Source organism: Pteropus alecto, unplaced genomic scaffold (assembly GCF_000325575.1).
Source record: "Pteropus alecto unplaced genomic scaffold, ASM32557v1 scaffold33, whole genome shotgun sequence".
NCBI lineage: Eukaryota > Metazoa > Chordata > Mammalia > Chiroptera > Pteropodidae > Pteropus > Pteropus alecto.
In genome coordinates, this window is record NW_006435762.1 from 4,611,873 (window position 1) to 4,632,315 (window position 20,443).

General features: G+C 39.1%; 1 protein-coding gene across 4 annotated transcripts in view; it reads left to right on the plus strand.

Annotated features, from left to right (window-relative positions):
- FNDC3B (fibronectin type III domain containing 3B) overlaps positions 1–20,443 on the plus strand; it is a 295,959-nt gene that overhangs the window by 217,029 nt on the left and 58,487 nt on the right. For all 4 annotated transcript variants that reach the window (XM_025046052.1, XM_006910837.3, XM_015588553.2 and 1 more), the window contains exons 10-11: positions 3,649–3,787; positions 6,742–6,795. In XM_025046052.1, coding sequence (XP_024901820.1) covers positions 3,649–3,787; positions 6,742–6,795 — 193 coding nt within the window. The remainder of the gene's footprint in view (positions 1–3,648; positions 3,788–6,741; positions 6,796–20,443) is intronic.

Here is a 20,443-nt window from a genome sequence, read left to right on the forward strand (position 1 = left end):
TATTTTTATATATAAATTATATATATTTTTATATATTCACTTATTTATACAAATAAATATACAAATATACAAAGAAAAGCATATTCCTTTTTTACCTGGTAGTTGTATAATTAATACTGGCATTGAAATAACCACTTTACTGTGGGAGTCAAGAAGTTATATTTTTATCAATGATTAGATAATCAGGAATTTGAGTGATGGAATGGACGGCAATTTCATGACAAAGTTTGAAGCAGTTTTCCAGTCATTGGCATAAACAGTTTGGCAAAGAAGTTGCCCAGAGATGATATCATGTAATAACATTTCCCAGAAAAATTATGTGATGAAACATTTCTAAAAATATGGTTGACCAGCTCAGTGCAGAGTTATGAAATAGATGTTATTGACCAGCAACTGTGGTTCCTAGCATGTTGCAGATGTGCTGGAAGAAGTTGGAAGCAAATTTATGAAATTCTTGGAGCACCTGTTTCAAAAGCATTTAGTCAGTATTTAAACTGAAACAAATGTGAAAACCCAACACAAGATTAATTATATTGTTAGAAAAATGTATTTGCTTAAATAAATATAAAAGAACTGAACTATCTGCTGATTTATTTAACCTAAGAAACGAATCCTACTCTACAAATCTTCCTATCACATAATGCTATTTAGAGAAAACACATCACCATCATGTGAAAACATTATTGCAACATTCTTGAAAATAAAACATTTCCAGAGTATTTTCTTTATTGTAAATGTTATTAGTAAAAATGGAGCTGATTATCACCATTAGTTACTATCCATTTACTGAACAGTTTTAATTGGTAGATGTAATCGTGAGATAAACATCATGTCAAATTTTAGGTGTTGTATGCAGCACATTTATGTCATCATAGAAAATGGATCTTCTTTGTGGACAGACATTTATAAGTGCTAAACATTGACTCCTAATTTAAACAAACTATAACATACTTTGAGGTTAAAGACAAGGAAAATAACTCCCTGTGGCCCATACAACTGTCCAACTTCAACTACCTCAAATTTTTACTTCTATCTTTTTTAATCCCTGCTGCCATCCTCCCATCCTGACTTCCAGGAGTTTCCATCAGTCCTGTTTCTCTGGCCTAATAAGTATGTATTTCTGACTCCAAGAATCTCATTTAAAAGAGCAAATTTGACTGCCTCCGTATCTCCCCAGATAACTAACTGCATTTGGATAGTACTTTGCAGGCCCTTGCCCTACCTCCTTTTCCTCTGCCCTATTACCTGGATAGATTTTTGATGTCAGCTATTTTTGTCAACATTTAGAAACTGGTCTGTGAGAGTGTAGTCTGCAAATGCCTAGTGATTGCAAACTGAGATACCTCCTTGGGAACCTTAAGTGAGTAAAGTAGATTGGGTGAAAGGCCAAGGAAAAGCTCTCTCAGTGCTGAGGAGAAGTAGGGAGTGGTGAGCTGTCCCGTCTGAAGGGGGAGCTGCTTTCAGCTTTGTCTAATTACTGCCATGCTATTGTGCAGCTCAGTGTTGATAGGATTTCTAGTTTTTAAGAGAAGCCAGAGGTTCCTTTTTTTTTAAAATGAGAGATCTCCAGGATGTTTTCCAGTGTTGGCTTAATTTTTATTTTAACTTTTTATTTCAGAAAATTTTAGATACAGTCGAAAACAATAGTTTCATGAACTGTCATATACCCATCACCCAACTTCTTATTTCCTTGATATCCTCCCTTCCCCCTCCCCCACAGTTATTTTGAAATGAAATCTAGGCATATTGTAAACCACATTACTATTATCACACACCCATCTTAAACAAAAATGATAAATTTCTTAATGTCTTTAAAATCCAAAGACTGTTCTCATTTCTTCAACTGTCCTAAAAATAAGCTTTTTTTTTTCCTTTAGTTTGTTGTACTTGGAATTCAAACATGGTGTGAATATTCTGTTTGGCTGAGGCCTTGCAAATTTCTTTTAATCTATAGGTTTTCCCTCCATCGGTGATTTTTCCTCCCTTTGCAATTATTTGTTGGACTTTTTTGGGGGAGGGTTTCTATAAAATTTCTTCAGTGTGAATTAGGCTGCTTGTATTCCTGTAGTGTTGCTCAATATGTTCTCTCCATGTTTCCTGTAAAGTGTTGAGAAAGCTTCATCAGCTACAGGATCAGTTTTTCTCTCAAGGATTTCATAGATAGTGGCATGATCTTTCATTAGGAATGCATAATGTCCACTTGTCTCCTTTGTGGTGATTGTTACCTTTAATTCATAGGCTACTCTAACATTTAAAAGCACTATATAGTGGGGTCCCCCCATATCTTAGGTCAGATGTAACTAATAAGCCATCAGATGGAGAATACAGATCTACCTTTTAGAATTTTACTAATATGTCTCAGTACTTTTGCTTAATCTCTATAAATCTTTTACGATGGACTTTAGGGTGAAAGGACTTTGTGGATCACACACCTAATTAGGACCTATTATCCATAATGTTATCTTTCACTGCTGTTTATGTTCATCAAGCAGAATGAGGGGAAATAGATTGTGGGTATTTAGAGAAACATGGATTGCAGCATGAGTAAGCACAACAGGCAATACACTGTAGCAGTCAGACTTCCACAGCTGAATACAGTTGATCCAACTTTCTAGTTGTGAAGCTGTGAGAAATTTACTTCACCCCTCTAGAGTTTTCTTCCATCTTTAGTGGGAATTCATAAAAGGTTATTAGAAGAATTAAGGTCTTGATAAGTACTTCCCAACTCTGAATAACTTAATCCTTACATCTTTTTTAGGCAGCAAAGATTTCTTTGTTGTCTTTTTAAAAGTATGTTTTCAAATTTTTTGAATGCCCTATATAAAAAAAATAGACTCATAGAAAGGAGGATGATAAAAACCAATGTAATCCTATTTTATACTGTTTGAAAGGAGTAGTTTTATAATAGCACGTTCCATGCTTTTTCTTCACAGCTTCTCTGGGGATACTGGGCACATATGTTCTGTGTTGAGACAGGTGTTTAATGTGCAGAGTGCACATCTTTAATTTTGACGCCAGGTGCAGGAATTGAATGTTTGCATGGAAAACTACCTGAATGTTGTTTTTGTTGAAGTACAGATTAATGCAGTTGGCAGTAGCAACCATGTTTCTGTGTATGAAACATCCATATTTCTACCTAAACATGTTATAAACAGTTCAATAGATGCCGCTGTTTTTGGTACTTCATGCTGCCTCTCCAGTCTCTGGACTCTCATCACTACTTCTTGTCCCTTTTTACCCAACTCTTTACTTTTAGCCTTTGTACAGACAAAGTCAACTGGAGAGTGATTTGTTGGTTTTTAGAAGGTATATTTGGTAGACCTTTCCAGAGATTACGGATATTTTCTTATTTAGCATAGTCTTTTCCAGTCGGTAGACCCTGCCTATCTTAAATGGAGCTGGGCAGTTCTTATCTTTAACTAAAGGAGAGAGCACATGGAGGCAGCTGCCGTGCTGGGGTGATTCCTTCTGGACCTGCTGACCAGAGTGAAGTCAGGACAAGACCAGCAGAGAACAAGAGGCATGGTGTGCACTACGGAAAAAGTTCCTCTATGGAGAGCCTGGAGGAAAGCAGAGAGAAAAACTCTGGTCTTCTGTGATGGGCCGCGCGTGCCACTGACTGACTGTACTTGTCTGTTCTGTTTTCAGGGTGTATGCTATGTACAATTCCGTAAAGGGAGCCTGCTCTGAGCCAGTTAGCTTCACCACCCACAGCTGCGCACCCGAGTGCCCCTTCCCACCTAAGCTGGCACACAGAAGCAAAAGTTCACTAACTTTGCAGTGGAAGGTGGGTAGCTCAAAGTGTTGGGGATGGTCTGAAGTCTACAGCCATTTGAAACATGTATTTAGCGCTATTTTAATTTGGCGATGGTATGTGGTTTTCTTCATAGTAACCATGTGAAACAAATTATCGTGATATCAAGCATTGCTGTGTCTATAAAAAGTGTTGGGAGGGAACTCTGCAAAACCAAGCTTTAGCTTTCTTTGCAGGGGAATTTGATAAATCTCTTAGGATCATCAGTAGTACTTCCTAAGTGATATAAATACTTATGATACCTAAATTTCATCACTTTCTAATGGTTTAATTCATTTCAACAAACATATGAGGACTTCAGTAAAAAGTTTTTGTAAACATCTAAAGATAAAGTAAGTTCATGGCTCTGTAGTGGTGACTCTGAAACGTTTAGTATTTAAAACTGCCTCAGATGTTTAGTGTTCTAAACTACATTAAGACTTTTATTTTTTACTAATTAGGGCTTAGATCAGTCAGGATTACTAATTTTTCTTAAAAGTCCAAATTTTATAGTAGTTTTCATGAAATACAATTTACTAAGCTACAAATAACTCTTGCCAAAGAGAGGTCCTTAATGTGTATTTTTAGCTTATTAGTCATACTTGTATGTTTGCAAGAAAATAGATTGTTATCAGTCTCTATAGTAACTATTTCTTTATATGGATATTTTAAAATATAGTTTAAAATGTAAAGTTTGTAGAAGTAGAGATAATATTTATGGTATTTGGAGAGAACACTAATATATGAAAGAAATAAGATGACTAGAGAGATCCATTATTGGTGAAGTATTTTATCTTTTTGTTCCTGTACCAGAGGGTCAGATTTATCTAGGAAGTTGATGAAAACGATTGAGAGTGGCGGTTAGCAGTTGAGCATGGGCTTCTCTAGGCTTCTCTCCTGTGGGCAGCTGCATTCTCATTACCAGTAGCCAATACTGAGTGTGTTATTCAGACAAAGGCAAAGTTTAAACTGGCTTAGAATCTGAACTATTTTATTTTCCTTCCTGGCTTCCAGGGATCATGCAGGTCAGTGATTCCCCACCTTTTCAGAGTTTTAACACCCAACTGGTCATCATTGTTTAATTCCTTGGAGCATATACATCTTTTTAAAAACGTGTTCTATATTTATATATACATATATATGTAAATAAATGTATCTTTAAGAAAAGAATTCAAATTTATTTGGTTTGGAAAATATAAGAAATCTTCTGAGGAATACCAGAGGGACCCCAGGGTCTTATAAACCTAAAGTTGGGAATCACTGATATATATACTCTGCTTAAAACTTGATGAAGTTTATGTCTCAGGCAGACCAGCAACTTGAAGAGAAAGCTTTTCTTATTAGGAAGAAAGTGTTCCACATTTTCTTTCTCCCTTTATTTAATTATGAATCAGAAACATACTCTTGTTTCAGTCAGTCATGTACAAACTTGAGAGTTCTGAATTTAGTTCAGTTTTTATTTAACTGTCCTTAAAACAGATTTCTTGATCATGATGCTCTAGCTGGGAGCACGAGGACAGAGGGACATGCTCTGGCTGCCTAGTTGCCCTTGAAGTCCACAAAGACAAAGAGAGCTCAGGATCTTCTAATATCTTCTTGTTAGTCAGCAACGTTAAAGAGGGTGAAATGAAAACCATATTTGGTGTTCCCATAAATTAGAGACTTGGTGGTGGGTCAGGATATCATAAAAGAAACTACTAAAGAACAGGTTTCTCCAGAGGCTTATGAGCCAATATAAATGTAATTCTTTTCTTTGAAATGGGTTCTCATTAAAACTTTGACTTTATCCATTATTTAGAACTTTAAATGTATCCCTATCCTGTCTCTCAAACTGAGCCCATAAAAACCTGAAATTGCAGTTCAATAGAACATATAACACTCACCTGAAATCTAGGTCTGAGGACTCAGAACAAAGAAGGAAGGAATGGAGAGGGAGAAGGGTTTCTTTATTAATTTAACTACTATTTACTGAGCCCCTGATGATGTTTTATTAACAATAATAAAGCAACAGCTGCTGTTTACTGAGTACTTCCTATAAGACCAGGTTGATTTACATATATTCCCCCAACTACTTATTACACACATCCATTCTTGGAACAAGAAACTAAACATTGATATTAAGTAACTAACATCAGACCACACATGACAAACAGGTGATTTGGGTTTCAGAACAGCTCTGGTGACCAGGCTGCCTTTTGCTAGAGGCAAGACACTGCAGTTTGTGGGGCTCCTGTTCTTTCCCGGGGAGGAGCAAAGCTCAAATGTGATTTTGAAATGAGAGATATGGTCTTGCTCTTTCTGGTTGCCTCCCTACATCTTCTTCTTGGTGAAGCAGATCTCAGCATGCTTTTAGAAGAAAAGCAAATGATGAAGCTTCTTTTTGCTAACATGTGAAGGGCTAATAGTCCCTAGTAGTCTAGCAGATCCCATTTGTCCTCATGTTTGTTTAAAAAGGGGAGAAATCTCAGTGCCACACTGGGCTTTCTAACTTAAGCACTAAATAAACAAACAAAAAACCAACCAAACAACCTGTATGGGAGACGTTACAAAAATAAAGATTCTTGCCTGAACCTAACTGGGTTAGCTCTATCCCTCCAGACCCCAAGCAGTGCCTGTGTTTCTAAGCTGCCTTTTTTTCTCCTCTATCTTTAAAATTAAAGTTGTCTCTTAAAAGAGGAAGTAGGGGACCATATGGATGTAAAGGGGTGGAGGTGGTGGGGAAGATAGGTTTGGCTCTTTATGGAGATGATTTCTTAAGAGTGAGGGTTCTCTCCCTAGTTGAATTATATTAAAACTGGTTTATGATAACGTTTGACCACAGAAATGCAGGAGCTATCAAGGGTTGTAGCATAGCACTGGCATAGACATTGTATTTGAACCAAATGGGTGGCTCATAACTTTTGTCTGTGAACAACTTTCTCTAATCTCTTTTTATTATTATTTTTTAGGCACCAATTGACAATGGTTCAAAAATCACCAACTACCTTTTAGAATGGGATGAGGTAAGCATATTTTCATATTCATCCATCTAAAACACCGTTTTCAAATAAAATTCCTGAACAAATACCATTTTATTTTTTTATTCTTATTAAACATGTTCTAAATACATGGAAAAAAAGAATATAAGTAGAGGAAATTTTAAACCGATAGTTACTGACTTTGAAAAATGAAGATGGATTGAAGCAGTGTAATAAATTGTGCATTCAAACATATTTACTTGATTTATTTGCAAGAAATGCCGCTGAAAGAAAAGACAGACTCTTATTTTAGAGTCCCTACTGTCTAGCCAGTCATTATTTAGTATTAAAAATCGATTGCTTTATCATCTTGTCTGTCCAAGGCCATCTTCCAGAGATGGTTTTGATAAGGTAAACTACACCGTGGCTTGGGAAATATAATTTGTTTTTCCTTTGTGGATGCCGTGTGCGCACTTTGGTGTGTGCACCATAGGGTATTGTCCGTGGGAAGGCAGAGCAGCACTTGGAGGTCTCCCTCTATCCATGTGTGATTGCCTTGTGGGCTTGAACACCCTATATAATATGTGCCCCACTTTGTGATTTCTGTCACCAGAAACCCTTGGAATGTTATTCATGGTAGAGTCTCCTTATCTCAAGGCGACTCTGTGCCGAATGGTGACCCAGTGCATTTCTGGTCTTGCTGATGCTACAGACAGAATCTCAGGCAGGAAACACTTATTGCAGAGACCTCTTGTTTCCAAAAGCAGCTGTACTTTTTGTACCTGTAGACCTTAATTCTGTTCATTCATTTACCCTTGCTTTAGTCTATCTTTTTGTAAGTGAATGTACAGACTAAGGATTTTAAGAATAGGAAATGTGGAATTTGAAGAAAAATGCAAATTAACTAGACTTTGCGACTTAAATTCAGGGGGATTGAAAGATTTAGAATATAGGCTTAAGCATAAAGTAATTTTTCAAGTGTGGAAAACTGTTTGTTTAAACCAAACGTAAAATGAAAATTGGATGAAATTCTTACGATGAAATTTTGACGTGAAGAACGGCCCTTCATCACTTCCTGTGGAAGCGTATTTTCCCATCTGGGTTGCATCTGAACAGCTAGAGTCGCAGGTTACCAAACACAACGCTCTTTTGTTCTTAGGCTCTTTGTGAGGAGTTCCTATGAACAGATTGTTGAACTGTCAGATGTAACTGGTACATTTTACCAATTAGGTGGATTTCATTTTAAGGTAGTTTGATTGGAAAGTGCCCTTGTGGGAAGAGATTTTTATAGGCAGTCAAGAAAGATGGGAAGAAACCTGGCTGAGCTCTGAGCACATAGTTAACATCTTCTCTTCTCCTCTTCCTCCCGAAGGATGAGTGAATGTTGAATGGAAGTCTTTTTTTAAGTGTGTTGTTTTGTTGCGCTGACATGATGTTTTTTCTCATATCTTGAGGTTTTATATTGAGATAGAGTTTACCAGTGAAGAGGAGGCTTTTTTCCATTTTGGTATCTATGTGTGTGTGTGTGTGTGTGTGTGTCTGTGTGTGTGTCTATCCGTGTGTCCATGTGTGTGTGTGTGTGACCGTCTGTCCGTCCGTCCGTCCGTCCGTCCATGCCCCCTGGGTTCTTTGCTGCTTCTCTGCCTCATAAGTAAGGTCAGAGAAGTTGAGTACTTGAAGGGAAAACCTCCAAGGAAAACACAGGTGTTGCAGGAAATGGTATCAGTGACTCAGTTGTTGGCCTCCTTCCCTTTGAATCTGAATTGGAAGTGTCCTGACATGATGCTGGGAGGAAGCATTCCTCAGCCTCAGATGCAATGGAGGAGCTGTGTCTGATGACTATTTGTAACCAGTAGGACCCACTATGAATTGGTGACCACAGAATATTAAATGGTTTATTTTTAGCTTTCCTCTACTCGTTCTCCTTCCCTCTTTTCCTTGTTCCCATCTTAATTCTTCTGCCTTCGCCTTTCCTCTCTTTTTTCTCTCCCACCTTGTACTTCCTGCTGGTGTTGGCTCTGAAATGAGCTTTACTAGAGATTCCAGATTGACTCTCACTTGCTCTCACCTACCAGAGGCTTTTTGCCAACATAGGAATCCTTTTACATTCTGTCATAATATTCACCTTCTAGAAAAACTTCCCCAAACTATGCGAAGTGCTGCAATTAGGAGATGTAGATTTAGTTCCAAGTTTTAAACCAGGCTGCTTGACATCTCTGGTGCTCAGTTTGCCCATCGGCTTGTGCGTATTTATATCACTCACACTATCTCAAAACTGGTTATTAGGATTGTCCCTTCTGAAAGCATTTATATACATGACATGTGAACACTGTTCACTGTCCTGTGAAGGATCTGTGACATGGGAAAGATAACATCTTCTGCTGGCTGAAAAAGCTAATGTCATGCTATCATTTTATACTTCTAACACGTAAATGGAACAAATAACCACGAGCTTCTCAAATTGTTCCATCCAGTCGCTTTGCTTTACGTTATACCTCTCTCCCTTCCAGTCTCCCTAAAAAGATTAAAAAATAATACCATTGGGTTTCCTGGCAATGAGAATACAAACAATAGTAACCAATTCATTTCTGCCCATCATATCATTTCAGAAGTAAAGTTTCTTACAAATCAGTACGACCGTCTGTGTTTCTAAGCTTAGGGCTTAGTTGGAGATCAGCAATCCTTTTGGGAGCAGCTCACTTAGGTTGGTTTTCGGTTCCCCTTGAATAGTATTTTCGTGCTATTTAGGCCTTGCCTTTGAGGAAGAACAGCAAATGTATGAACAGAGAACATCAGACCTACAGGAAATATGAGCACATGAGGCCCTGGCTATCCCTCCTAAACCTTCTGGTACTTTTCTGAAGCCAAGTACACCTGGTACCAGGGATTATTTCCAGACCCTGCCCTAGTAGAGTCAGAAGAATGGGAGTAGGTGTTCTTTTGGGGTGACTCTCCACCACACCCAGCCCTCTCCAAAGCCAGAGCTCTCCTCTCTCAGGACATTTGTGCCAGCCATATACCCATAGTCTCTGTTGTCTAGGGGGCTGTAGAAACAAACTTAAAGGGCAGCAAGATTGTGAGGTGCACAGAGGAGCAAGTCACCGCCTGAGAGGGAGATGGGTACTGCTTAGAGTCTCAAAGAAGGTTGTGTTCATGAGCAGCACCCTGCCTGTTTGTGCCCTGGAAACTGGTCTGAGAATTAGAGCTTGAGGCAAAGTGCTCCCGTCCATGTATGTGCCACTACTAATGTCTGGGTATCCCCCTATTTTTATTGTAGTATAACAGCACTGGTTAGAGTTCCCGGAGCACTTCATTCTTTTATTCAGTATTTAATCATCATTACAATAAAACAGTGTAAAATTTTGCAAATGTTGGTAAAACAAACATGTTTTACTATGAGCACAGACATCATATGCAGCTGTCAAGCCTCTTAGAAGAGGACCTTCATGAATGAAAGCAGCAGCAGAGAGGCCAGTGAGTACCTGGCCTTTATTTCTGCCGGGACTGGGACTACTGTACTAAGATAGCCTTGGGAAGATCCACCTTAATCAATAGCTAAGGTCTCTGAAGGCTCATGTGGCCATAATGGATAACAGAAAATGGAGACGTTACAGCACAGGGGAAAGCTGATACACCATGTCTCCTAAATGCATTTTCATTAATGTCACATCATTGTTCTGTAGAATTCTCTTGGAAATCACTCACTAATAGTTCTTCAAAAGAATTAGCTGCCTGCTTTTCTCTGCTAATAATTGTAACTAGGCAATGCTTTAATTTTTAAATCACTGTGGGAAGTAACTGACTGTGGGATGGTAACAAGCAACTAAAAATTGAATGCACAGGTCTCATTAGCTTTTCAGCTATGGCTGTCAATTTCAGTTTTTCTCCTGAAACAGGTCAGTTTTCAAAACATGGAAAGGTGTGGACTTTGCTGGCCCTGTCCTCTTGTTGTGGTGACTCAGATGAGTTGTAGTGTTTAGAGCCTTGGAGTCTGCAAACTTGGCCTTGCAATTTTGTATATTTTCAACCACTGTTTGCTCCCCCAGGAGATGTCCCGTTATGAGCTGCAAAGCAGAAGGCCATTTTCAAGACAGTTTTCTACTTGACTGTTAGATGTGTCATCATTACATTTTAATTTCTTTTTGATCACGATGTGCCCCTGTCCCCATATTTAATTTGTAAGTCAGTAGTTATTTTGAAGGCTGGCAGAAAGCAGGTCTGAAGTCTTATAATGGTTTCTTCTACTAGATTTGAGTATTAACACCTAATGCTGATATTTTGAAAAACAGACATTTAAAAACTGCTTTAATGAACTGAGTTTTAGTTTAATCAAGAAGTATGAATAGGAAGCATGTAACTGCAAAACAATGCTTAGATGCTAATTTCTTAAGTTCAATTAACTCATGGGCCATCCTGAGCTAACCCCTTTGACCTCCGCTTGTCCCCTCCATAGGCATCCTTCTGAGCTCAATGCCCCCTCTGTTGCTTCTCTGCTTGATGACATAGAGGTATCTGATAGCAGAGTTAGGAGTTTTTCTCTAGAAGAGGCTAAGGGAAGGAATGAGGATATAGAGGCCTCTAGGGTAGGGATGAGCTTTGGGGCATTTAAAAAAAAGATTAGGAATCTCTGGGTTGACTTACACATAAATGGCTGTTTTCAGAGATGGTGATCTGGCTTTTTCCCTTGAAAACCTGAGTAAAAGGGCAAACTTCATTGTCAAATAAGAACTTTCTTTTCCATATTAGAAAGCAAATTCTGTGAAGGAAGTATTTATGGAAACTTAACTCATTGTGAGTTCTACTCTTATTGTTTTAAATTGTAGAATACAGAAATATTCACTGGTGCTGTGCAGCTAGCTAGTCAGCAAATGCAGGTCTCCTAAGATCTTGCCGTGACTCTGTGGCATGGATTCATATTGATGATATGTATCAATAACATGGTATGCACCTAAAGAGACCTGCAATAGTAGTCTCCGTTTTGTCTCTAACTATTCAAGCAAGTCATTTAACCCCTAAGCCTCAGCTTTTCCACTTGAAAAATAGTGTTATTTATCTCAGAGGTAGGTTAAGATTGAGATAACTTGAGCAATAGAAGATTCAGTTTAATGATTATTTCATGTCACTTAAGTACAAGTCAAGATCTGGGGTAGAAAAAGTCAACAGTTAGGATTATATGAAAGGAATATGGCATCTTTGTATCAGGAACTTAAACAGGAACCCTCAGGTTAGTGTCTCTGGTTTGGACTAAACAAAAACGGACATCAATTCTACATATAGATGTTCATTTGCCATTAGCTTAGTTTCCGGACATGACGTGTATGGAGCATACGCAAGAACCAGAAAAATAGCTTTGTGTGTGTGGGGTGGGGGGTGAGGCGGAATGTGACTAGTGGAGTTCCCAAGAATCTTCCTCACATGTGACTCAGCTAGCCCAAAAGGAATTTCACATCTTACTTTCCTGGTGACTAATGAACCAAGAGAGCTGTAAAACATAGTGGATTAAGAATGGAATAAATTCAACGGAAATCAAGGGAAGTATAATTTGAAATAGAGCAGAAATGCCAGCAGTAGGTAGAACCCTTAATGCCCTGGGGAACCATTAGCAAGCTGGGCAGTGCTCAGCAGTCCTGCTGCAGATACCTCCAGGAGTGGGTAGCACACCGCAGACTGTCACTTCTTGGGCATCTAGTTCAGGAGGAGCCAGCTTTGCTCATTTTAGGAATTAAGCTGGCCCCATAGGAGGTAATTGGAAACTAGTTTATTAATCAGATTACTGTTTAACTTAGGTGTTGAATAGTATTGATAATCTTTCAGAATGCTTTTTGCCCAAGTGAATTTGCACGTGGCTTTTCTGGTTTGACAGCAGCCATTTTTGGAACTAGAGCATCGGCAATCAGAGTGACTTACCAGGTCTCACAGAGTGGTTGAAGAGCACCTCTGAGAATGGAGTCGACAGTCTCTGAGGTGCCATGCTGCCTTAGGTTATATGGTATGTTGGTCCAATGTTGAAAGCTTCTAGCTGAGGCTAAATTACAAATATCCATCTTGGTCCTTGATACCCAATTTATCAATTCATGTTTATCATGCTTCTTGGTTACCAGCTAGAAGATAGCAGCCTTGGGCCTTGGCTAGATGGATGGACTGAACCCATCTATCTGTTGGTTCATTTGTGAATAGAACAAGCTGCCTTTCCAAAATCACCACCTTGATCCTTTCCTTTTCCTTCACTGGGACAGTCTCAACACATGATCTTATCAAAGCAGTTGACATCCATATTTAGAGGGATATATGGGAAAATTATGTTTATTTAAGTCAAAGGATCTGATGATCATTCTTGGCTATTTTAGGTAGCTAAGCCTCTCCCACTAATAGAAAAAAACTAGTGTGCCAGGGGATAAAATGCATGTGGTATTTATTTACTAACCTGCAACCACAAACTTTCACACTCCCTTGCTCACCTTTGAAAGTTCCTCTATGCCAGCGTGCTCAGTAAAATAAAAGAGAGGCATCAGTGAGAAGAGAGTGAGGTTTGACACAAGGAACTTTTGAATCTATCAAAATGTGGACTGTCTCCACCTCTCTGCTATGAACCTCTTCTTATATATGGTTATGCTGCACATACATGCTCTTATTTCTCAAGCCAACATTTATCTTTGATGTTGCCTAGGGTCAGCCAGTGCTGGAACAGCTTCCAAATACAGACATACTAACAGACTAAATCTTTGAGCCTGGCAGTAGTTCAGTTGGCCAGTGCAACTTTATTTTTTATTTCATTTATTGTTGCCATTTCTGACAGGTTAAACTATGCCCAGCCCAGAATCACTCAGCCCGTGTCTGGATCCAGCAGCCATGGACCACAAGCACACAATAACTGAGAAGTAATTTATTTAGCGGGCACTTATTAAACCTGGTAAGAGCAGATCAGGAAGGCAATAGGCATAGCTGTGAAAGAACCTGTAATAGAAGGTCAGTGGAAAGAGGCCATAGATCAAGAATATACATCAGGAGGAGTTCAAGTCATAGGACCAAAGAGAGCCGATTCACAATGGATTCTGGTGCCCTCGTGTTGGCCATTCTTGTTTTCTTGTTCTAGGAAGAGGAACAGGAAGGATCATTTCCAATCTATTAATTTGAAGGCAGTTGAAAATATCATCCAACTTTATTTATTAGTGCCAGTTTTGGAAATACCGGCTTCCAGGGTTGTTAGTGCCAGGGTAGTTGGAAATGTTAGCCAAAACAACCATATTCCCCACAGTCTACAGAATTACTCCTGGCAGGAAAATACTGTAGCCTGAATTAATTGGAGTATGTTTAAGTTATATGTATAAAATTAGCTGTGGATACTGTTAAGTTCTTTAGTAGGAAACCAACCCATTTAGTTGATTCATCTTCCTAAGTACAGAGGACAGCTTTATAAAGATACATAAATTAATGAAGGAAAACCAACTTGAGAAAAAATCATTTTCAGTCTTTCAGTTACATAGTTTTACAAATTAACACAGTTACTTTTAAACATTTTGAACTTTAAAATTAGTTGGGTTTTATGAGAATCACATTCTTTTTATATACATAGATACCAGTTTTCAAATAGGCATACCCACCTGTAACTTGGTTTCTCCACTGGAACTTTATTCCATTATGTGTTTATAAACATACCAAAGAGAGGTTACAAGTGGAGATCCTTTGAAAGGTTTTTAAATTTGTTTACTCCTGTGGATTTGGGCTATGCTATACCTAAACCATCACTAAAAGACCGTTACATGTCTGTATTTAAAAATGTCCCCATATTCTCTATAACTTTTAGGATAACATTATTAAAAAATCTTAATTCAGTCTAAAATGTATCTCTGTAAGGTGAAGTAACTATACTGCTGTTGATTAATGATTTTGCTTGATCTTTATCATGGAGAAACCTGGTTACATTTTTATCTTCTACAAAAATAATTTTATAAATCTCTGCAGAGATGACTTCCAGTACTAAGTGCATATAGAAAATAGAAGCCTTTATCCAAGTATACTTTAAACATTGTGTACTGGAATGCACATTTCCACTCCCTTACCTCTTGGCTATTTATAGTACAGGAGGATTTTATAAAAGTTTAATGAAAAACTTCAGACTATAAACATATGGACATCAAAATAGATGAGTATAATATTGCCTAACAAATTACCTCAAAACTTAGTGGCTTAATACAGTCATTTATGCTCATGGATTCTAGTTGAGAATTTCGACAGGACACTAGGGGGAATGGCTTGTCTGGGTTCCACAGTTGCTGGAGTTTCAACTGCGAGGGCTCACTGGGGATTCGAATCTTCACTTACAAGTCTTGTGTCCACTGTTGGCTTCGATGGGACCTCAACTAGGGCTCCCTCACAGCATGGCAGCCATTAGGGAGTCAGAATCACAAAAGTAAGTGTTCTGGGGAAAAGACAGAAGCTCATCACCTTTTCCGACCTAGTATCGGCGGTCATACAGCTTCATTTCCACCACATTCTGTCAGTTATAAGTGAGTCACAAGCACATTCCAGGGAAAGGGCCATAGATTTTGCTTTTCAGTGGTAGGGTATCAAAGAATTTTCAGACGTTCAAATCACCACCATGTGACATAAGACCTCTCTTGACTCTTAGTCATGAGAAACCATTAATCTTTATTCCTCTTCTTTGTATAGCACATATGGTGTTTTTGAGGTACCGTGCCCTAAGATCATTAGATACGAGGTCATGGACTTTGAAAGTACAACATAACTCTTTTTTCCTACCCCTTCTTCTCTTCTGAGTGTTTTGGGTAAAGAGAGAAGTAAGACAAATGTGTACCCAGCAGCAGTACAGTGGCCAGACAGAACTCACACCCTGTACTCAGAGCAGCTTCACCAGCCAGTGGTGGCTTGCCTCTTTGGCACAGCTCTGCACAGTTAACAAACAGATGTGATCTCTACCTGCTCTCAGTGACAAGGAGTGGGAACCCATGAGATAAACAATATGCCTGCCAATTAATGTCTCTGCCTCAGTCATTGCACTTAAAAAGTAGGGTCATGTGTTCTATTCTTTTGGGTGACTAACGGGAGGTCAACTAAGTATTTAATTGTTGAGGGTGGATAAGAAACATCTTATAATTTTAATTTTTTTTTAACTAAACTATATATTAGAAATGGGAAAATATTCAAGTGGGTAGTAAAAGGACAGAAGATAAAATAAGAAAATAGAGTCTATGTTACTCAAAATATTTAAAACCTTTTATGTTTATAATTTAACTCCAAATATTTTAATGAATGAAATACTGTTTGATAGGGTTAATATCTTTGTCCCTGAGGTTATTAACACATTTTGCAAGATGTTTCCGATCCTTCTCTGCTATATAGCCATGTAGGTCTACGTTTTACTTCCTCTCTCCCCCTGCCTTTCCAAGATTGGGCCCTTTCACAGTCTGGCAAAAAGTTGAAGGTTATTGACATTCTTCAGAATTTAGCAGTAACTTTATAGGACCCAGAAGAACATCTGGACCCATTATTACTAGACTTATAACCAAATGTATGACCTTTCTAAAAAGTGACTGAGGATGAGAAGGGAGCAACAGAGAGGCAGTTGCTGATAGAGTGTATAGTATTCTAAGTCCACGGCCTCCACCCTTTTTGGCACCAGGGTTGGGTGCTCCTATGAGAATCTAATGCCTGATGATCTGAGGCAGAGCCGAGGCAGTGATGCTAGCGCTGGAGAGTGGATGCAATTACAGATGAAACTTCTCTCACGTGCCTGGTGCTCACCTCCTGCTGTGCGGCCTGGTTCCTATCAGGAGACTGGTACCTGTCTGTGGCCCGGGGATTAGGGACCCCTGTTCTTAGTGATATAAGCCTGGGACTTTTCCCCTAAAGACGATGACTTCTTTTAGGATATGAATCTAGAACTGAAAAGAGGCACTTGCTCACCAAGGATCAGATAAACGAGATGTCCAGCCATGGCCAAGTGAACTATGTATGTGGTAAATAAAATTCCAGTAGAGGGGACTGGGCTGCCTGGGACAAGCTACAGGGAATGGAGGATGAGCCGATCCAGTGAGGTCTAGAATATAGATAATATGCAATGCATTTTTGTTCATTAGTAAGAAAGATAAGATAGAGGCAAAACCCCCCAGGGAGCTCAGGATTGGGAAGGGACTTAATGTGATATATTTTGTGTACATTAGCCAGCTTGCTGGTAAATCCAGTGCTTTCCTAGAGCAGTTTTGACCAGTTCCATTTGTCTCAAGGCCCAGGGTGCTGATTGGGGCTCTCAGGCTAGGTCTGGGTGTGGGACAACAGATTAGCAAGAACCATGAGGAACACTCAACTGAAAAAAAGAAGCAATACACGTTCGTAATTCCTCACCTCATGCCAAATTGAGCGCCATGAAGTTTATCAGCACACAGTTGATTTGTACTCCAAGATTTTGTCACATTCTAGTAAAGATTAGCTTTGTCCTTGAATGAACTTACTGTGTGCTTGGGTGTGCCCAAAATTATGAAATACAAACAAGCCAGGGAACCCTGAAAATCTGTTCTTTTTGGCTTGCGGACCCTGGCAGTAGAAAGTTAGTCCAGGACTCGTCTGGGGGTTGCTTTATTTCTGACACAGCCCAGTGGCTAGGTCTGCTCCAGAATGACCAAAGATATGTATGGGCTCGAAGCCTCCTTGCACCTCTTTCTCTCTAATCAGGGTGGAGTTCTCGTCCCCAGGAGGACGGGGGCTCAGAGGCTCGTCTTGAGGAGGTTCTGATCCTGACTGCTTGTGTGCTGTGTGCCTCATCTCCCAGTTTACATGGGATCAGGGTACTCCCGGGCACCCATGCGTTAGCTCTTCCCTTGTGGACCAGCTAGCTTCTGGGCCTTTAGAGGCCCCCACTCTTAACTCTCCTCTGTGTGACAGACCACTAGTGGCAAGTAAGTGTCTTTCCTAGGTAAAGCTCAGTAATCCTGTGTAGTTTAGATTTTATTAGAAGAGGGAACCTGCCACAGATTATAATCTCTCAGTCATTTGGGACCATACTATCTTTAAAATATGAAAGTTATGATTTGCCATCTGTAAAACTTCACTGACAATAATGGCTTGGACATATTTAATTTCTGATGAACAGTGATTAAATATTCATGTTGTCATTCCTGTCAGTTTATCTGCATCTTTCAATCTTCTAAAGCATTTAAAAAAAAAAATTCTATTTGTTTCTGTCAATAAGATCTGGATAATATTTTATTTATAAATGCTGTTGCGACCTGGGCTCCCTCTTGTTTTTCAAGCAGATTCTTCATATCACCTTTGAACATGTACTTGTTCTAAAGCCCTAAGCCCCAGAACCGCACGGGAGCTTGACTGTTGTAGACGACCAGGGTGATGTGTGAGCCATCAGATTGCTGGATTCCATGGCATTCTCCATCCTCATTTGCTTACCTCTCAGCTGTAGGTCATTTTGCTCTGCAATGACTTTTATGAATTCCACCCCCCCGCCCCCCAGATAGCCCTTTTATATTAAAAGTCCATGTCATAAACTTCTCTCAGGTCCAAACTATTTTAACCTACTTTCCCGTGTTTTTGCTTTATTCTCAGTGAATTCTAAAAATGCATCAATAAGCCTTACTTCTTTAACTCTGTGAACTATTTGTACTCTTACCTCTTCTGATGCTGCAGATATTGTTTCTAAAACTTGATTCTAAGGTTCCAGCAGCCCTAGGTCTTTCTTCATGTTCTTTAGACTGTACACAAAGTAGTAAGTACATCTTGGAAGATATTAAGACGGAAAATTTGGCATGCTTTGTCTAAACAAGTTGGAGTTTATTTTAGCAGTTGTTCCCAATACTGAAGTAGAAATTAAAAATAAAAATGTTAGCAACCTAGGAAAATGTCTTAAAGGTTACAGAATGCTTCCTCCCCCCGCCCCTGCCCTCAATTCTTTAGCAAACCCAATTGTTGTGGCCCTTTAAAAGAAAAAATCTGCTTATCATTGATGTCTCCCCACTCTTTTTTTTCTCCTTTAAGTCACAGTCTGGTTTTCACTGTATTAAAGCAAATCAACCTAGTAAGGAACAGACTGACTTTTATTTACTGGCTATAGTTCTAAGCACCAGAAATGAGTAAAGGAGACCAAACAAAGAAATAGGAAAAATGAGGCATTGAAGGGGAGCCAATGTCGGGTTTGGAAGGGCTGATGCTTCCGTGGCGGCAGGATGTGCCTTTCTTGCTCTGTTTACTCTGAGCTCAGAAATAGAGGAGGAAAAAGGTAGATCACGCTACAGCCTGAAATGGTTACAAAACATACCAGGGCATTCACAGAGTGTAATCAGACACTGGATGTAATTATGCAAATGTATGTATAAATGGCTTTTCTATGAATAAATTGTCAGTAGCAACCTTAATACTCAAAGTAAGCGGAAGGGCACAGTGACTTCATTCAAGTAGCAGCTGAAAAATGTTATGCTTTACTGTTTGCACCTGAATGTACTTTCAACCCTTGATAAAATGAGCTTTGGATCTTGAAGGCTATTAGGACTTCTGGTCCCTTCCTGCTCAAGGAGGAGAGGGTTGGAAAGAGTTAGTTCGAAGATGAATGTGCATGGTTGTGTTTAATCTGTTCACTCTAGAGGCGCTTCAAGCTGGTTGTGTATGTATTTTATTTTTAATTAAAGTTCACCTGGCACGTGTTTTAGTGGTAAGCATTTGGAGGCCTGCTTGAAGGAAGGAAACGTTTAAATTTGCATAGGAGAAAAATAGGCTTTCTTCTTTCTTTAAAAAATAAATTGAGAACTTCAGACATATTTCTAAAGTCCCTGGGCACAACCATCTGATTAATTAGAATGCTAAAATACATTCAGTGTTAGCATGTAGTTTTCTTTGTATGAACATAGATAAAATACTGTGAATTATGGATATGAAATATTTGTTCTAGCAAACTGCTTATGTGAGTATTTCATGCCTCTGAGCGTGGCACAGCACAGTTATTTTCTACTCAAGGTCTATTAAGAGAACCCACTGGAGTTTTTTCTTTTTGCTTCAAGGTATTTGAAACATCACGTAAGGCTGGGAAGGCATTAAAAATATATTTCCAGTTTCATAAGACACTTAAGAGTAGCTGAAATACATATAAATGAATTCAGCCGATGTTCCAAGTGCTTATCAGACATTCATTTCAGCTCTGCAAGCATTGATTGAGCTCCCAGATTGTCCGAAGCACTGTTATGAGGAAAGCAGATGTGGACAAAATGATTCAAAGGCATGTGACCAATATTTAGGGATCAGTGAACAAACAGCTCACCATCACTGGAATGTACATGTCGGGGATTGACGGCTGCTGCAAGGCTGGTCAGGAGAGAAGAGACTGCGGAGGGCTTTCTGTGGCACGCTAAGCAGCCTAGACTGCTCTTCAGGTGCTTGGCAGTTGCTGGAAAAGGCTATGCATTTCCAGAGCTAGCGATCCCTCTGAGGCTACTCTTTGTTGGTCATATTGGGCAATGCGACCGGCCCAAGTGAGGAAGAAGATCTTAGAAATTGTGCATTGCCTTGTGACTGAGAGGACCTTTTTTTAATTTTGTTAACCTAAATCACTTTCAAAATCCCACAAGCACAGTGTATTACTTGTCTCAGTTACAGAATCTTCTATAGTGCCTTTATGTTAAGGATGGCATTTCATTGTAGAGCACTTTTATGTGCAACATGAACACTTCCTAGAAGC